Raw genomic sequence first — 19,184 nt, 5'->3', positions numbered from 1 at the left:
CCATATTGGCCAGGCTGGTCTCGAACTCCTGACCTTGTGATCTGCCCGCCTCAGCCTCCCAAAGTGCTGGGATTACAGGTGTGAGCCACCGCTCCTGCCTTACTGCTATTATATATTGAAAAACAAGATGTTTCTTAATGTTCCATGATTACCACTGTTGTATCTTTTAAATCACCACACCTGGCATTTCCCCACTCCAGCCCTTCTCTTCGGGGCTGGTGATTGTTTGCTCTCCTGCCCTTCCCACCAGACTGGACGTCCCTCAAGACAGGCTATTTCTTTCATGTGCTCCTTAGCACCTAGCAGGGTGGCTAGTTCAAAACCAACACTCAGTCAACATTTGCCAAATGAGTTAATGAACACACAAAAAGCTAATTAACGTGTCCACCTTTTTTAGATTACTAGAAAATAATGCTTGATAATAAAAGCATCAGAGCGAGTGATTTTTCATGTGTCTCTTTTCAAAAGAGAAAATATAAACATCTTCCAGATGAGAGTTTTCATTTCTCAAAATGGATTTCTCAAAATGAAAACACTGGCTCCCCAGGCAGTTTGACATCCATAAACAAGTTTAATGGGAAATTTGATTTTTTTTTTTGACTCATTACAAACAATAGGCAATACTTGTTAGACCCAAAGGAAGCACATCCACAGACTACTCCCACAAATATACACCACACCTTGCGGCCAGAGACCGTCTTAGAGGAGGAACGGGCTACTCAGGGCCAGGCTGGACAAGGAGCTGACTGCTCTGTGCTCGTTTTTGTATAGATTGTTTGTTGGACCTTGTGTAAAAGGCAAGGGAGCATGGTATTTGGGTTCAAATCCCAGCTCTCTCACCTTTAAGGTGTGTGACTCTGGGCTAATAATTACTTTCTGTCCATCAGTCTCCTCATCTGTAAAATGAAGAGAACAACAGTATCTGCATTACATGAAGACTAATTTTTGTAAAGCACTTTAAAAAAGAGCTTGTGTAGGCAGGGCATGGTGGTTTATGACTGTAATTCCAGCACTTTGGGAGGCCGAGATGGGCAGATCACCTGAGGTCAGGAGTTCGAGACCAGCTTGGCCAACATAGTGAAACCCCCGTCTCTACTAAAAAATATTTTAAAAATTAGCCAGCCTTGGTGGCACATGCCTATAATCCCACCTTCCTGGGAGGCTGAGGCAGGAGAATTGCTTGACCCATTTATAATCTCCATATGCACATTGCCTGGGTACTTGCCACCTGACCCGGGAGGTAGAGGTTGCAGTGAGCCAAGATCAGACCACTGTACTCCTGCCTGGTCGACAGAGCAAGACTGTGTCTCAGAAAAATAATAAAAATAAAAGGAGCTTGTTTAAATATCTGTTAAATAAAATTAGAGATCCCTTCTAAGTCCGTAGTCCTTAATTGAGCCTTACAGATATCCATTAAAAAATATTTATTTGGTTTTATTTTTGGTAATTAGCTTTTATAAATTTATCTATTTTATATTTGCATGTTTCAACTTATTATTTTAATAAACACCTTTCCATTTTATCTTTTAAAAAAAATAAGGAAAACAAGTGCTAGCACAAAGGAGATTCTTCTAGAAAAGTTCATGACCTAAAAAGGGTAGTAGACTCTCCCAAAACACCTCCCACACAGCCCATATGGTTTCTTAACCTCAGAGTCAGCCTGAGAAAGAGGCTGGGCTCTAACATCCCAATGGCACATCCAAGCGCTTTACTGAGCGCCAGCTCCAGGGACACGGGAGACAGTCATGCCAAGTCAGCGATTCCAGAAGAGCAGTATGTGTACCTGCTGTGTGTACAAGGCAACTCCAGGGGATGCCAAGCACTGTTTTATTACTTGTGAGATTATGTTGATGTCTTTCAGAAAAACACATAATTAGTATAACACCCATGACCTCACTGATATTATTGTTTAGGACAAACCTGATTTCCAAAAGTCAATCTATTTGATCTAAAATAGTAGGTGAATAACAGCATGGGTGGCACACAAGCTGAGGGAAACACTCGGCTAGGGCCAGCTGTGGGGTTGCAAAATGTCCTGCTCTGCAAAGCACAACAGCCTGACTGGGGCGATGAAGACACCCGTGCAAATGCTAAAGTCACACTGCAACAGCAACTGTGAAAGAGGCACCCACTAAATGTTGTACGGACACACTTGAGAAAAGGAGAGGCGAGGTCACTAGATCTGGGTGGCCTCCTGGAAAGAGGATACCTGGAAGGCTACTTAACAGATAATATGAGAGAGAAGCCGCTCTCTTTGGAGGGGCCGTTTGGGCAGTGGCATGGAAGGGGAGGAGGCGGGGTGAGGACAGGGAGGAGAGAGGAACTCTTGCAGTGTGGGTGAGTGTGGAGAGGAGGGGAAGCTGCATGAGGAACAGAATAGGGGAGCTGGGCAGGGGGTCAGTCAGGAAAGGACCTGGATAGCAGCTTAGTTTGGACTTTTATTCTGACGCTGACAGGGGCACTGGGTCATGGCCGTGGTGCCTTCTATGCTACCCAGACGGGGTAGGGGATGAAGAGCAAGGAGAAGACTGGGAGGCACTGGAGCCAGGCATGCAGGGGTGGTTTTGAAGGAGAATGTGAGGATTTGGTGATGAACGAACAGGATGAATAAGAAGCCGATGCCACAGTGTCATGCTTGAAGCCACTGGCCTATCCTTAACCAAAAGTGGGAGACAGGTGTCACTGGCCAGTTCTGCTTGGGAGACATTGAGTTTGTGGTGAGACATCCAGGGAGAATGTCCATGAGGCTGGAGGAACCCCGTGCCTGCAGCCCGGAGGAGAGGGGCCAGGGAGGAGGCCGGGAGGAAATCCTGCAGCCTGAGTCTATCTAAGGGGCAATCAGAAAAGAGAAAGGAGGCACTGGAGGGGAGGGAGAGGGAGGGTCTGTGGGCTGGCAAGAAACACCTGCCCTCCACCCATCCCGCATCTTCTTCCTGAGCAGAAGAGTCCACCAGGTGCAGCAGTGCTCATGTGCCTTCCCGGCCTCTCAGCCCCTACCGGAGGATCTGCAAACTAAGTGTCCCTGCTCTTACTCTTTGAAGCCAGGCAAATGGCTCACACTGCTGGAGCCAGAAACGGAGCCCCTCAGGTTCAGGTCTACTGAGAACCATGGGTTCCTAACCCTCTCCATTAGGCACCACAGAATCTTTTTGGAGCAGGCAGCCCCCAGAATTCGCCTTGCCCAGCAGGAACTCAGTGGAAACACAGAGGCAAGGCCAGGCCAGGGGGTGGGGACAGGCCTGGCTTCCAGGGAAGGGTGAAGACACACCCTTTTGTGGCAGGCAGAGTTGTAATGAACAGCTCAGCAGTGGTGGAAGGCCACCAACAGCCAGTCGCAAAGCAGCCATCACCCTACCCACAGACTGGCGAGCTGTTGGTAAGGGGGTTGTTTTTACAAACCCCGTTAGGAAATGATGTACTGGCTTGCAATAAATAACAACAGAGAAGTCACTAATAGGCAATTAGAAACTGCCTCCATGCCGCCTCGGAAAAGGTCTGCAAACTGAAGCACACCTGTGGTATGAAGATCCAAACGCTGCTGAGGTCCACGGAGAACGGCGCCAGGATGCTGGCCAGGCGACATACCATGCTGCCGCTTCCCACAGCCAGCGACCTGGAAACAGAGGAGAGAGGCCGAGACAAGTAAGGTGCAAGTGACCCAGGATTGAGGGACCTGCTTTCTGCAGCTCCTTTCCCACCCGCCCCAACGAGGATAAGGGCGGTCAGGCACCGCATTACAACGTTTTGGTCAACCTCAGCAGCCCCATGAGATTATAATAGCACATTTTAACTCGACTTTTTCTATCTTTCAATACGTTTAGATACACAAATACTTACCACTGTGTTAGACTGCCTGCAGTATTCAGTACAGTAACATGCTGTGGAGGGTCACAGCTGAGGAGGAATAAGCTGTGCCACACAGCCTGGGTGTGTAGCAGGCTGGGCCATCAAGGTTTGTGTAAGTTCACTCTATGATGTTCTGACAACCACGAAATCACCAAAGGATGCATTTCTCAGAATGTATGCCCATCATTAAGCAACATATGACCATAAAAAAAGTAAGCTTGAAAATAATTTTACTTAAATTTTTCAAAAATCACAACACCTACATTGTGTGAAACAGTGGTGTATACAAGCGTGCGCATAATTCAAGACAATTCAAGACAAAAAGGTAGGAGTGCGGAGGCAAGCCATTCTTCATCTGCTGTGCAGGTGAGGCCCTTATGTGTATTGATCCAGCCTAACATTGAGAATAATAAGGTCTTCTACAGCAGGAATTTGTTTCAGGTAGGGAGTGGGAATTTGAGAGAACAAAGTATCTGTATACCTGTGGACTATTCTATTTCAATTTTTTAGAGTCAAGGAATATCTTAATGTGCTTTTCTTTAAAGGTTACTTAGGGAAAATGTATAGAATGTTAGTAAGGAAAGACTGTCCTTTTATGTGAGTAAGTACCTCTACAAATTAATGGTGCCTCATCTTTTCTGGGTCACACATATTTATAAAGAACTGATAAAAAGTATGGCATTCTTCTGAGAAAGAAATCATACATAAGTAAAGTTTTGCATGCAGTGTTAGGGTGTTCAGGGAGCTCATAGAGTTGGTTAAAGATTTCCTGTATTAAATATTTACATATAGGATTTTTTTGAGGTCATGTACCTGAGGTTGTAAACCAAGCCAACAAAAAAAAGATCTTAAAAAATACTACAACATTCATAATTGCAATGCACATTGACATTATTTGATTAGATTGTCACCATTTTAGCGTATAACATGCATTCACTCAGCACATGTGTGTCGAGAGTCTAACATGTGCTAGGCACTGCATGGATCTGGTCCAATCTGAATTTTGAACTGGGAAAATCTGCAGCTTTTCCTGGCTGAGCAGAAATCCACCTGAGAGGCCAGAAGCGTCCCATAGGACATGCCAAAGATCTTCTCCCTGATGTAGAGCGACTTCTTCCCTGGGTCAGCCACAAGGGAGCCAAAGCCACAACGTAAGTTTGCAATTATGCAACTTCACTCTCTATTGCATTCAACTAGTCTCCACCATTGTCAACCTGTAAGCGCTAGAATGTAATCTGTTATTCTGCCTGTCTGCTACTGTACATCTGCACAGGGCTGCCACTTTCACAATATGATCTGAGAAGAGCCCACACAGCCCTTACCCCAAAATACCTTCTTCCCCTCTGCTACTAAAGCTCTACCGCCAGCAACTCATCCCTTGCTAATGTTAAGCACTGTCTCCCATAAAAATTCTCATGTATTTCACTGGGTATCTGAAAGGGCCAAAAGATGTGGATCTGAGTTCTGATGGGTCGCTGACTAGCCAAGTGCCTTTGACCATGACCCTAATCTTGTGTGAATCCCAGTTCCACAACCTGTAAAATGGACAGAAGATGTATTTATTATTAGACTGCTCTCCCAAGCACTCTGGGTGACCTAGAGGGGAAGTAGGGAGGAAGAAGAAAAACTCTACTCTCAGACAACTGGGCTAATAGACAATTACATAGGGAGTTATTCCTCTGCTATTCTATACCCTGGTCACATATTAGTCTGATAAACTTTTTTCTTAGATATATGTGTGTACCTACTCTATCTATCCATTCTTCCATCCACCCATCCATCCATCCGTCCATCCATCCGTCCATCCATCCATCCATCCATCCATCCATCCATCCAACTAGATATCCATTAATCTATCTACAGCCAACATAAATGTACTTACCCATCCTTGTCCACAGAGCTGCCTGCCCTAGCATTTCAGCAGGCAGGTGTGTGGGCATGGAAAATTCCTAGGGAAGGATTTATGCTATCTCTTGACTAATGGATTTTCCAGGTCCTACATCCCTCCTGCTTGTGGAGACAAGGAGGAGGCATCTCTGGGCTGGTGTTATATGGACTTATCTCTACAGAAAGTCACTTGCCTTTCACACTTGTAACACATGACAAATAATATACTCCTAAAAGGGATGAACCCACTAGCTGAGCAGTTAGATTTTTTTAAAAGTTTCCTGTGAAAAACCTTAATATCTTGTTTGTTTATTTGTTGCCATTAAGATTGGGTCTTTAACAGGCTAAGAAATTATCCAAGCTCACTAACAAATTTTTTCCCTTAGAAAATGAAAACTTCTATTGATAAAGCAGGTGTTAGGAAAATGCAACTTGGAGGATTTAAGGGAGGACTGCAGATAGGAAACTATTATGGAATTTCACAGAGGGAGATCTGTGGGACAAGCATCTCTTGGCAGCAGTGTGACCCTAATCGCTATTTACACTTTAAAATACAGGATCATTTTGAAAAAAAGAGTCAAAAAGTCTGATGGGCCAGGCGCAGTGGCTCACACCTATAATCCTAGCACTTTGGGAGGCCAAGGAGGGTGGATCACTTGAGGTCAGGAGTTCGAGACCAGCCTGGCCAACATGGTGAAACTCTGTCTCTACTAAAAATACAAAAATTAGCCGGGCATGGTGGTGTACACCCGTAATCCCAGCTATTCAGGAGGCTGAGGAAGGAGAATCACTTGAACCTGGGAGGTAGACGTTGCAGTGAGCCAAGATCACACCATTGCACTCCAGCCTGGGCAACAGAGTGAGACTCTGTCTCAAAAAAAAATCCAATGGAGAATCAGAGAAAGGATCCCTTCTCTTTATAGCTGGGGTCCCAGCTGTGTGTCTTGCACCAGGTACTTGATCTCCCTGGTCTCAGCTGTCTTATCTGGACATAGGGCTGCAACAAGAACTGTGGTTTACAAAGGATGCACTGTTAAGGCCTGGAAGTTCTGCTGCAGCCCCCTGGAGCAAGAAGGCAGGAGAACTGGGGGGATTCCAGGTACCCAACAGAGCTTCCATAAAGGACCTCTGTCCTCTTTACCACATAAAGAGTTTCCAAGTAAAATGTGTTTGGAAAAGCTTTTTAAAAGCCTGAAAGTTCCTGAGGTTCCCAGATCAGTGGGAATCACATCAGACATTCCCAAAGAGGTGGGGTGGCAACTCTAAGTCACCTGCAGACTTGTTAAAAATCCTGAGTCTCGGCCAGGCGCGGTGGATCACGCCTGTAATTCCAACACTTTGGGAGGTCAAGGCTGGTCAGGAGTTCGAGACCAACCTGACTAACATGGTGAAACCCCGTCCCTACTGAAAATACAAAAATTAGCCAGGTGTAGTGGTGTGCACCTGTAATCCCAGCTACTCTGGAGGCTGAGGCAAGAGAATTGCTTGAACCCAGAAGGCAGAGCTTGCAGTTAGCCGAGATCACACCACTGCACTCCAGCCTGGATGACAGAAGGAGACTCCGTCTCGAAAAAAGAAAGAAAAAAAAAATCCCGAGTCTCATTCTTGGATTGATCCAGCAGGTCTGGTGTAACGACCCAAGACTGGTATTTTTTATGAAATGCCTCAGTGACTCTGATGAGCTGCCAGCTTTGAGAACCTCCAGATGAGGTAATCTCAGGGAGCCAATGATTACTGATGTTATGGGCTGAGTTGTGCCTCCCAAAGTTCAAGTGTTGAAGTCTCAACCCCTTGTACTTTATGGCATTTGTAGATAAGGTCTTTAAAGAGGTGATTAAGTTAAAATAAGCCTGTTAGGGTGGGGCCCTAATCCAATATGGCTGGTGTCTTATACGAAGAGGGAGGGACATCAGTGGTGCACACAGAGGTAAGACCCCTTAGGGACATAGCAAGAGGGTGCCACCTGAAGACCATGGAGAGAGGCCTCAGGAGAATCCAAACCTGCCGACATCTTGTTCTTGGACTTCCAGCCTCCAGTACTGTGAGAAAATAAATTTCTATTGTTTAAGCCACCCAGCCTGTGGTATTTTGTTACAGTAGCCTACGCAGACTAACACAATTGGCATCAGAACATGGAGAGACACATCCTGAGAAATTAGTTTGGAGTCAATACAGAGACTCAGTGGAAGTCTATGGTACTTGAAACTTAAAATGTTTTTGGAATAATAGAGTGGTATTTCAAAATAATTTGTTTAATATCCTCGCTAATATGGTACAAAGCCTCAGACTAAAAATTAGTATCAGCATGTCATTTTCCCATCTCAGAGATCCAGGTAACGTCTATGAAAAAGAAGCATTTACATTTAAAGGCCAAATACAATGAAATGACACACAAGTGAAAGACAACAGGAAAACAACCAGAAAATAATTCATCCTTACCTTACAATGGTTGGATACAGCTCAGCTGTATAAAGATAAATGAGGCCAAACGCTGCCCCAATGGCAAATTTTCCAACCATAGCTGCCACCACACCCAAAATATAATGTTTCTGAAAAAAAATTTAGCAGAATAGATCATCACAAGTAATATTTTTAAAGGAAAATATAAAATCTTTAAAATCACTACTTAAAACATTCTAATCCTTCAGTATTTTTTCAGAACAATGAAGAGCCTGATTTTTCTGTTTGAATATATTAAACTCTATTCACAGTCTGAGAAAGCTTTTCATCTTTATGAAATGTAGAGGAAAGTTTTAGTGTCTCTCCTCCCCATCCACTTTGGAGGGTTTGAACTGTGATAAAAGCCAGTTGGGAAGACTGTTTTGGAAGGAGACACGACCAGATAGTGCTGGTGGCACCAAGAATTTCCCCACTCCTTCTGGAACTGATCCAGCAGAATGAATCAAGGAGCCATACAAACAAATTGTGGGCCGGGCCCAGTGGCTCACATCTGTAATCCCAGCACTAGGAGGCTAAGGCAGGAGAATCACTTGAGGCCAAGAGTTTCAGGCCAGCCAGGGCAACATAGCAAGACCCCATTTCTACAGAAAAACAAAAAATTAGCTGTGTGTGATGGTACATGCCTATGGTCCCAGCTACTGGAGAAGCTAAGGCAGGAGGATCATTTGAGCCCAGGAGTTCGAGATTACGGAGAGCTATAATCACAACACTGCACTTCAGCTTGGGTAACAGACTGAGATCTGGTCCCTATTTAATCTATTTATTTTAGAAAACAAACAAACAAACAAAACAAATTGTGTCCTTTGTGGCAGTAATCCCTGGCTTATAAATTCTCTTCAGAAAATAATTTGAAAGTGGTAACTGAACTATTAGTACAGACTTTTTGTTCATTTGTTTCTTTGTGGCTGATTCATTCCTCAACAGCAAAACCTTTATCTCCACCTGGGTTTTTATTCTCCCTAATGTGTTCCACTTCCAAAGGTAACTAACAAATACACCTTGTATTCTGAAATCTCCCTCCTCCCGCATCTGCCAGCTGGACGCTGAGACCCAGGGTGGCCTTGGGGCTGATGTGTTAAGGACGGCAGTGCCTCTGTCAGTCTGCATCCCTGAATGACTCCATGGACCCAAACACCCACTCACCACTCCCCCTTTGGCCAACTAGGTACAAATACATGGAACTTTCTATGAGCAGGTAACAAACATCCTTCATGTTAAGTCACTGAGATTCTGGGATGCCTCTATTAAAGAGCTAATGTCACCTTAATTACAATTGTAAATTAAATTAATTAACAATTATTAATTAAATTAATATTTGTATTGTGTTGACTTTATCATTTGGGGAAAAATTTATTGGAGGGGAGATATTTGTGGTTGTAGGTTAATGCTCTATTTCTAGAAATCTCCTCTTTCTCATCTTCCCTATTACTGTAGAACTCAAAGGTTCTGGTGTTCCCCAACTCTTCACCAACTTAAAGGCAGCTGTCATCTACTCAACTACCATTAACTGCAAACTACTTTTTTAAAGGTGTGGATGAAGTTCCCTCGAATTAGCAGAGACCGCCTTGTCCTGAGTAGTTTTGTTGCATTCAGTTAGTTGGTATCAATCACCTGGAAATTTCGTTACATAAAATATTTGGCTCACTGATCCTAATCGTTAAGTAAAGTGCTACTATAAAAGGAAGTCACTCGTTAGCTTAAATGAAATTTCAAACGATATGCAAAACTTAAAATGCTTTGCTCTAAATGTTGATATACTATTGCTTAATGATTATATAATCACAGGAGAACATTAAATAAAATATTTTAAGTACTGTTATAGTGACATTTTGCAAATCAAGAATTAAAATACAGGTCTGAAAACATCTTTTTTGGGAAGAGGGGAAGCACTTCTGGATGCAAGAGGTATTTTGCGGGGATGCAGTTTGCCAAAATATAGGAATGTGAACGTCATTTCAGGAATTTCTTGGTAGTGTTTCTCACTAAGAAACTGTTTTTAAAAGCAAGCTCCTCGGGGTGTGTATGCATACCAGACATTGGAAACTACTAATCTCCTGCGATGAAAAACAGTGTATTGAAACTCCAACAGTCTTGAATATCTGACTCATATCGTTCAGATGTCTCCATGGCTGCCTCCCTCATTGAGGTTTCTGATCACATGTCACCTCCTCTGAGAGGCACACCATCCTCGACCACCCTAGACAAAAGAGTACACACGGGTGCCATATGCCCTCTTGTTACACTTATGGAAACTTGATGCACTGTGTGTTCCCAGCACCTGGCACATAAAAGATGGTGGATAAATGTTTGTTGAATGAATAAATGAGTAAATGTTCAGTATGATGATGCTGGAAAGTGTGATCGACTTTCCTCACACAAGATTATTGCGTTTACAAAATACAACACTGGTCATCTCTGGGAATTGGGATTATGAACTTTTTTTTTTTTATTTTTTGAGATGAGGTCTCACTCTGTCATCCAGGCTGGAGTACAGTGGTATGATCAGAGCTCACTGCAGCCTTGAATTCCTGAACTCAAGCCATCCTCCTACCCTCAACCTCTTGAGTTGTTGGGATTATAAGTGTGAGTAATTGCACCCAGGTTAGGCTTTTTTTTTTTCATGTTTTTCTCCTTAAATTTTCTAAAATGAACATATATTACTTATATAACAGAAAGAGACTGTTTTAAAGAAAACGTGTTTTTAATTATATACTCTGTCCAAATCATACTCTGAATTGACCTTCATACTTAACTGTAACAAACTAAATTCTTCCCATCAAACTGTCACGGTATAACTAACAATTCCCTAAATAAAACATAAGATAACTCACGTGGGGGATCACCATAATGACACCACAGGTCAGTGCACTGCAGAAAAGAGAGTAGGCCAGGACTGTTCTCCTCCCGACCTTGTCCATGGCGATGCACACGAAGGTGTAGGCGGGAATTTCCACTACACCTGTCATTGAGCAAGCAGCCCTCTATGAGGTTAGGCACCTGACTGCATGAGGGGACCCCGCCTTCTAACCCACTACCCAAAAGGCATGAGCAGCCCTCTCCTCACTTCCAGGGCCTTTAGAAACTCTGTAAGGATTCCTGCAAGGCAGTTAGCCCTGCCACTTTTAAACTCACTGCAGTGAAGATGAGCATTTCCTGTGAAATGCTCTAATGTTCATAATCCTTCTGGCACCTGCAAATGGCACAAAACCAGAGCCCAAATTCCCACCAGCCCCAAACCATCTCAGGAGATAAAAACTTGTTCAAAAATTTCACAGCAGAGAACTATTGAGCGGAAGCACCCATCTGCAACAGTACTAGTGGGAAGGGTACTGACATGAAAATTCCAAAATGGTAGATAATATAAAACCATGTGTGTTTGTCTTGGGGAACACTTTTGTATTTATGAGATTGCCCAGTTTTCTGAGAATTTATGTCTTTGGCAAAAGTAAAAAACTATGTCACGAAGATCTAAACTTCTAGCCTTCCTAAGCTTCCGCATCCACAGTCCACACACCTACCATTGGCCACTCTGTTCTAGGGATACTGCACCATCTCAAACTGTCATAGAGAATGAGTTTGAAGTCAAGGCAAGTTCTTTCTATAAACTTGTTAGTTTGCTTCAAAAAAAAAAAGAGTAAATCTTTTTTTTTTAAACGACTTCTCTCATAATTCCTGCTGAGCTATAATAAACAAAAACAGATGTGTCTGCTGAGGAAATCGGAAAAAAAAAAAAAAACCAGATGTGTCATCAGAGCACTTTAATGAGATGGCACGATGTTTACGCATAAAAATTTAGAAGTAAGATGTTTTGAGGATAATATAAAATACAGGCAGCCTACAAAGAAATAACCAGGAGTTAAGACTAGATGGATAAAAAGAGGTTTCTAATATTTCTCTCACGTTTTAGTTCAAATTTGGTTTATGCTAGGAGTCACATCTCAAGCTATCTAAAGTGATTTAACCTGCCATTAAAATGAAACAAGTATGACAACATAAATTATAGTTGCATGTATTTAAAAGTTATTTTACCAACTAAAATTTATAAATTAAGGACACCTGAAGGTTGAGAGATGCCAGATAGCCAAGGCATATTAAATTTTAAAAGGGAAGCAACTTACAAAGAATAATATATGGTGAGTGATCTCATTTATATTAAAATATAAAACATTTATATGCACAAATGTACGGAAATGCATAGAAACAGATCTGATCAGCACAGGACTTTTGACCTGCTCCATTTTCGACCTGGGCCAGTTCACCCCTCCTTAGGCAACCTGGTGGTTCCCTGCTCCCAGGAGGTCACCATACTGATGCTGAACTTAGTGTGGACACCTGATTAGCATAGCGTATTGCAGCCTAGAACTCCTGGGCTCAAGCAATCCTCCCACCTCAGCCTCCCAAGTAGCTGGAACTACAGGCACATGCTTCATGTACAAAATGCATAGAAATAGATCTGAAAGGGTACAACCCAAACATTATAGAAGTTACCCCTGGGAAGAACTCTGGGTTAGGAACTGGTGTGAAAAAGATGAGCAAGGAGAGAAGGCAGAAAGGGAGGAACTAAATTCTTCAGATGCATTTTTTTTCAAATGGAAAATACAAGGAGTTTTCAAAAAGGTAGGATGGCAGGGTACTGTGGCTCATGCCTGTAATCCCAGCACTTTGGGAGGCCAAGGCGGGCGGATCACCTGAGGTCAGGAGTTCGAGACCAGCCAGGTCAACATGGTGAAACCCCATCTCTACTAAAAAACAAAAGTTAGCTGGGCATGGTGGCACGTGCCTATGATCCCAGCTATTCAGGAGGCTGAAACAGGAGAATCGCTTGAACCCAGGAGGCGGATATTGCAGTGAGCTGAGATCACACCACTGCACTCTAGCCTGGGCGACAGAGCAAGACTCCGTTTCAAAAAAAAAAAAAAAAAGTTGATGGAAAGTGCATATTATGAAAAAACTATGCATGTGTCTTCAGATTTTTTTCTGCACTCAAAGAAATTTGTACTAACTTCTTAGAACATGTCTGAAGAGGAGCTAGTTTGAGGCACTAAGAAGAATAAGATAACACTTTGAAAAGAGCTCCCACTAGAGCAACATGAATTCTGCTAAAATTGAAGCAAGAACAAACATCAAATTTAAGGTGAAGCTTGGGTGGAAGAATGGTGAAATCACTGATGCCTTATGAAAAGGACAAGACAATATTGAAGATGAAGACCACAGGGGCAGAGCATCCACACTGAGGAAAAAAAATACATCTTGTTTAAGCCCTAATTGACAAGGACTAAGATTAACAGCAGAAGCAATAGCCAATACCACAGATATCTCAATTAGTCTGGCTTACAGAATTCTGACTGAAAAATTAAAGTTGAGCAAACTTTCCACTCAATGGGTGCCAAAACAGTTGTGCCCAGATCAGCTGCAGAGAAGGGTAGAACTGCCCATGGAAATTTTAAACTAGTGGGATCAATATCCTGAAGGATTTCTTTGGAGAATTTTAACACGAGATGAAACATGGTTTTACCACTGTGATCCTGAAGACAAAGCCCAACCAAAGCAATGGCTACCAAGAAGGGCTGTGGTCCAGTCAGAGCAAAAGTGGACCAGTTGAGAGCAAAGGTCATGGCAATGTTTGTTGGGGATGCTCAAGGCATTTTGCTTGTTAACTTTCTAGAGGGCCAAAGAATGAAAATATCTGCTTATGATGAGAGTGTTTTGAGAGAGTTAGCCAAAGCTTTTGTAGAAAAATGCCTGGGAAACATCACCAGAGAGTCCTTCTCCTCCATGACAATGTGCCCGCTCATTCCTCTCATTAAACAAGGGCAATTTTGCAAGAATTTTGATGAGAAATCACTAGGCAGCCACCTTACAGTTCTCATGGTGGCTCCTTCTGACTTCTTTCTGTTTCCTAATCTTAAAAAATCTGTACACGGCACCCATTTTTCTTCAGTTAATAGTGTAAATAAGATCGCATTGACATGGGTACATTCTCAGGACCCTCAGTTCTTCAGGGATGGACTAAATGGCTGATGTCTTACAAAAATGTCTTGACCTTGATGGCAATCATGTTGAGAAAGTTTATGTTTTAAATTTTATCTTTTAATTCCATTTTCCATGAACTGGTTGAAATCCCCTCATATGTACACGTGTTACAACATAACGCTAAGAGATATCATAATAATATGGTTGGCAGTATTGTTCCTGGTTTTAAAAGGCCTATTAAAACACACTCTTTTCTCAAATTCACACAGAAACACACACACACACACACACACAAATGTTAGAAATCTCACTTCATTGCCAAATTTAAATATACTTTAACTACTTACCCAGGAGGAAGAGGTTTAAGTATTCATTGCCTCCTAAATTAACAGAATTCAAGGAAAAGGAGTAGAATCCCAAACTTCCTGTGAACCAAATTAGCCAAACGGTAAGCGTCCTTGTCGCAATGTTCCAGTTATAAAACAGATGTGATAGGCTGTGCTTCTGAACTTCAGTGGGGCTATTACCAACAGGACCTTGTAGGTCCAGTGATAAAAGCTCTGACAGTTTACAGGAGCTTGTCCTGTTCCACTTGGCCATGATGTCAACTATTTTTTGTGCTTCTTCATATCGTCCCTCTGAGAGAAGCCAAAAAGGTGTCTCTGGGAGCACCCAACAGCACAAAATAAAGGGGACAGTCACTGTGGAGAGGATCATCTGGTAAAGCCACCAGGTCCTGACCAAGTATCCTGTCAAAGCCACCAGAAGAGTTCCAACTGCAAAAAAAGAATGCAAATGGACAGACGCCCATGTCCGAGACTTCATGCCAATGAATTCCATTACATAGACAAACCCCACCACGAGATAGCCACTTGCAACCTGAAAAACAAATAGTAGGGATCATATTCAAGATCACATTTATAACTATTGAGGAGTCTGACCCCATTGCAAATCACATATAGGCAAAAAGGAAAATGACAAAGACTTGCTTTCTGAAACCCCTATCAGATGTATAAAATGACATTCAATCCTATCTATCTTTTTTTTTTCTTATAGGTCCTTTCATCTTCCCTCATCATACCTGCCCAAAATGGCAAAAACTTTAGAGATTATTTATGATATAAATGTTAGACATTGCCTTTTGCTTCATCAAAATATTCCATCATAATGTGAATGTATTTCTCAGTTCCTTGTAAATGCACACATCAAGTTATCTGTATCCAGGAGGTCCTTATTGTTAAATCCTAATTGCTAAATGGAGACAAAAAATTTACGCTAACTAGTGGTAAGAAAAACAGATTTAATCAAAATTTTATTTTGACAGACAAAGAAAAGTAGACAAATTAGACTTCATGAAAATTAAATCTGTGTATCAAAGAACACTATCAATGGAGTGAAAAGGCATCCTACAGAACTGGATAAAATACTTGCAAATCAAATATCTGATAAGGGATTTTATGGAGAACTCCTAAAACCCAACAATAACAACAAAAACACAAAGAATGCAATTCAAAAATGGGCAAAGGCTTTGAATAGACATTTCAAATAGAAGAAATATAAATGTTTACCAATCATTGAGAAACGCAAATCAAAGCTACAAAGAGATACCCCCTCATACCCATTAGGGTGGCTAATTAAAAAAAACAACAACAACCAAAATAACACGTTTTAGCGGGAATGTAGAGAAACTGGAACACATGTGTAATGTGTGATAGAAATGTATAATGGTACAGCCTCTAGTAAAAACAATACGACGATTGCTTAAAAAACAATTACAGCATGATCCAGCAATTCCACCTTTGAGTATATATCCAAAGGCGTTGAAAGTGGGGTCTGGAAGAGATACTTGTACACACCTGCTCATAGCATTATTCACAACAGCTAAAGCGTGGAAGCCACCCCCCAAGTGTCTGTCCAGAGATGAATATATAAGAAAAATGTAGTCTATGCATACAATGAATATTACGCTAAGTGAAATAAGCCAGTCACAAAAAGACAAATATCGTATGAGTCCACTTTCATGAGGTATCAGAGTGGCCAAACTCATAGAGAAAGAATGTAGAATGGTGGTTGTCAGGAGCTAGGGAGACAGGGAACAGAGAGTTATTATTTAATGGACAGAGTTTTAGGTTTGCAAGATGAAAAGAGTTCTGAAGATGCACGGTGGTGATAATTGCACAACAGAATGAATGCACTTAATATCACTGAACTGTACACTTAAAAATGGTTACGATGGTAAATTTTGTGTTATGTGTACTTTACCACAAGAAGGAACACTGGGGAAAAACTTTATTTTGAAAATATGCCTATCTTTAATAAAAATTAGATTACAATATGTGATTAGAATATAATATGTGACCATTCTTGGAATAAACAAAGAATGAGTCCAATGATGGTTTATTTGGGAGGAGGGGGCTAAGAATTTTTTCTACAAAATTATTTCATATTTGACTTCTACAGCACAAATCATAAAGTTAATTTTTGTAAAATTATTCGAGAGCACCACTGATTTTCCCAAAGGCCTCTCTTAATCATTAGATATTTGAATCATACTCTTTCAAAGGCTCACTATGTGATTATCCTTGCAGATGTTAATTTCTTCAAAAGTTAACAGGTCTCTCTCTGCCAAATCCCAACTGGCCAAATCTTGTGGGCAAGATTCAGGCAGTGTTCCCATATTCCCTCATTGCTTTTAAAGACTTTTTGTAAACACATATCCCTTGTAATAATTGCAATTTCGCCTTGCATCAGACAGTCACAAAGAGGCGACCTACAAGAATATTCCTACTGTCAGAAAGGGTTGACACTAGCAGGAGGCAGGGAGGTGCTCGATGAGTACTACTGTATTCATAATCAGTTTAACATTTTTGTGACAACAGCTTTTATTTCTCTGTGCAACTTTGTAATGGCAAGACTCAGATCATCGGGACCCTATATCCAAGAATCCAGAAGTCGCTTTTGGTAAGTGCTGCTGTTACACTAAACAAAGATTATGATAACTTTCAAATACTATAAATTTCCCAGTTAAATTAAGCTGTAATATTTGTCCCTGTCAGGTTTTTCAATGCTAATTTTTTCTCGTGAGTCAGCTACAACTTCCTCTGTCATTGGATTCAGAAAATCCATATACAACTAACTCCGAAACACTGTGAATCCACTCACACCCATCCCTTCCACCGATAATACTCTACCCCTCACATCTTCTCAGACTCCACCCCATCATAGCAGCCAGAATTCCCAGAATCCCCTTTGTGGATTGCCATTGCCTTTAGGAGATAGAGCAAAATCCTGACAATCCTACAAAGCCCCACCTAACCGCCTTGACCCCTTCAGCCTCATCAATGCGTCTTTCCTCCTCTCTATTCTCCAGACATTCTGGCTTTTCTTTCGAATCTCAGGGCCCTTTCATCTGTTTCTATCTTTGCTGGAATATTCTTCTCTCACCCATCTCTCACAACAAGGAAGCCCTTGACCCTCCAGACCCTGGTGAACCCTCCAGACCCACTGCTGTTATGCCCTCACTGTCAACATTTTATTTATTTTTGAAGATGGCTGATCAATGTCTTGCCTTTCCTACTAGACTTACTGAGACAGCTGAGTCTGGTTTACTTAGCATTACACTCTGTAGACAGATCAGTAAATGCATTAAGTAATTGAATCTGCCTGCATCTCCCATCCTCAGAATTCTACCACAAATCCACTTCCCATGAACATCAAAGGAAATAGTCACAGAAAATTAAGGCCACATTTCACAGATGTATTCTGTGGGTGTGGCCTTGTTTCCTTGGGTCTAGAAACCAACACATGGTATTTTGCAAGACTGAAACAGATATTTTCAGAAATATCCTCTTAAGTCTTCCAAAAGATGACCTTTATACTTTCTCAGTACCCGTGCCTTTGTGGAACCTTCAGTCCCACCAGAAGGTTTCTCTCATGAAATCTCACTGTATAGTCACAGAGTTATGTCCTCTGTGGAAACAGAACTACTGGTTGCTATCTTGTATTTAAAACTCTTTACATTCCTAAATATATGTATTATTTTTTGATGAGGTAGAACACCTTCTAGTCTCCTAGATTTATTTTTATGCATTTTCCTTATCCTTGGCCATCTGTATGGTTTCCTAGAAACCCTTTCTATCCATCAAAAAAGACTCCAAAACTGACACCCCATCTTGTTATCTGAGGGGGTGCAGAGAGATTGAAGCCCTTTGCTTCTCTCTGGACCCTCAGACCATCCAAACTGCTGCTCTGCGTTTAGCAAGATCACAAGCTCCTCCTCCAGATGGAAACTTCCCTCTATTATCCTAGATCAGTGATTTCCAAACGAAAATCATGCTGCTGTTGTTTGATAATTAGAAATCTATCTGGGGAGGGTGGAGCAAGATGGCCGAATAGGAACAGCTCCAGTCTCCAACTCCCGGCGCAAGCGACACAGAAGACTGGTGATTTCTGCATTTTCAACTGAGGTACTGGGTTCATCTCACTGGGGAGTGCCAGACAATCGGTGCTGGTCAGCTGCAGCAGCCCGACCAGCGAGAGCTGAAGCACGGCGAGGCATTGCCTCACCTGGGAAGCGCAAGGGGGAAAGGAATCCCTTTTCCTAGCCAGGCGAACTGAGACACACAACACCTGGAAAATTGGGCAATTCCCACCCCAATACTGCGCTTTAAGCAAACGGGCACACCAGGAGATTATACCCACACCTGGCCGGGAGGGTCCCACGCCCACGGAGCCTCCCTCATTGCTAGCAAAGCAGTCTGCGATCTAACCACAAGGCAGCAGCGAGGCTGGGGGAGGGGTGCCCGCCATTGCTGAGGCTTAAGTAGGTAAACAAAGCCGCTGGGAAGCTCGAACTGGGTGGAGCTCACAGCAGCTCAAGGAAACCTGCCTGTCTCTGTAGACTCCACCTCTGGGGACAGGGCACAGCTAAAAAACAACAGGGGAAGCAGCAGAGGCCTCTGAAGACCCGAACGACTCTGTCTGACAGCTTTGAAGAAAGCAGTGGATCTCCCAACATG

At 42.3% G+C, this 19,184-nt stretch overlaps 1 protein-coding gene across 4 annotated transcripts in view; it reads right to left on the bottom strand.

The window, feature by feature from the left end:
• Nucleotides 1-19,184, bottom strand: part of SLC22A16 (solute carrier family 22 member 16) — a 58,171-nt gene that overhangs the window by 5,514 nt on the left and 33,473 nt on the right. For 2 of the 4 annotated variants that reach the window (XM_017889679.1, XM_017889678.1), the window contains exons 4-7: nucleotides 14,514-15,045; nucleotides 11,025-11,152; nucleotides 8,173-8,282; nucleotides 3,514-3,613 (exon numbers count right to left, since the gene is read on the bottom strand). In XM_017889679.1, the coding sequence (XP_017745168.1) occupies nucleotides 3,514-3,613; nucleotides 8,173-8,282; nucleotides 11,025-11,152; nucleotides 14,514-15,045 (870 nt within the window). Of the gene's footprint in view, nucleotides 1-697; nucleotides 897-3,513; nucleotides 3,614-8,172; nucleotides 8,283-11,024; nucleotides 11,153-14,513; nucleotides 15,046-19,184 lie in introns of those variants that run through there. The other 2 variants (XM_017889682.1, XR_001888705.1) reach the window with 2 other exon arrangements.

The sequence above is a fragment of the Rhinopithecus bieti genome, unplaced genomic scaffold, assembly GCF_001698545.2.
Source record: "Rhinopithecus bieti isolate Rb0 unplaced genomic scaffold, ASM169854v2 scaffold_18548, whole genome shotgun sequence".
In the NCBI taxonomy this organism is placed as follows: Eukaryota; Metazoa; Chordata; class Mammalia; order Primates; family Cercopithecidae; genus Rhinopithecus; species Rhinopithecus bieti.
The sequence above is the reverse complement of the archived record's forward strand: the minus strand, read 5'-3'. Positions and strand labels throughout refer to the sequence as shown.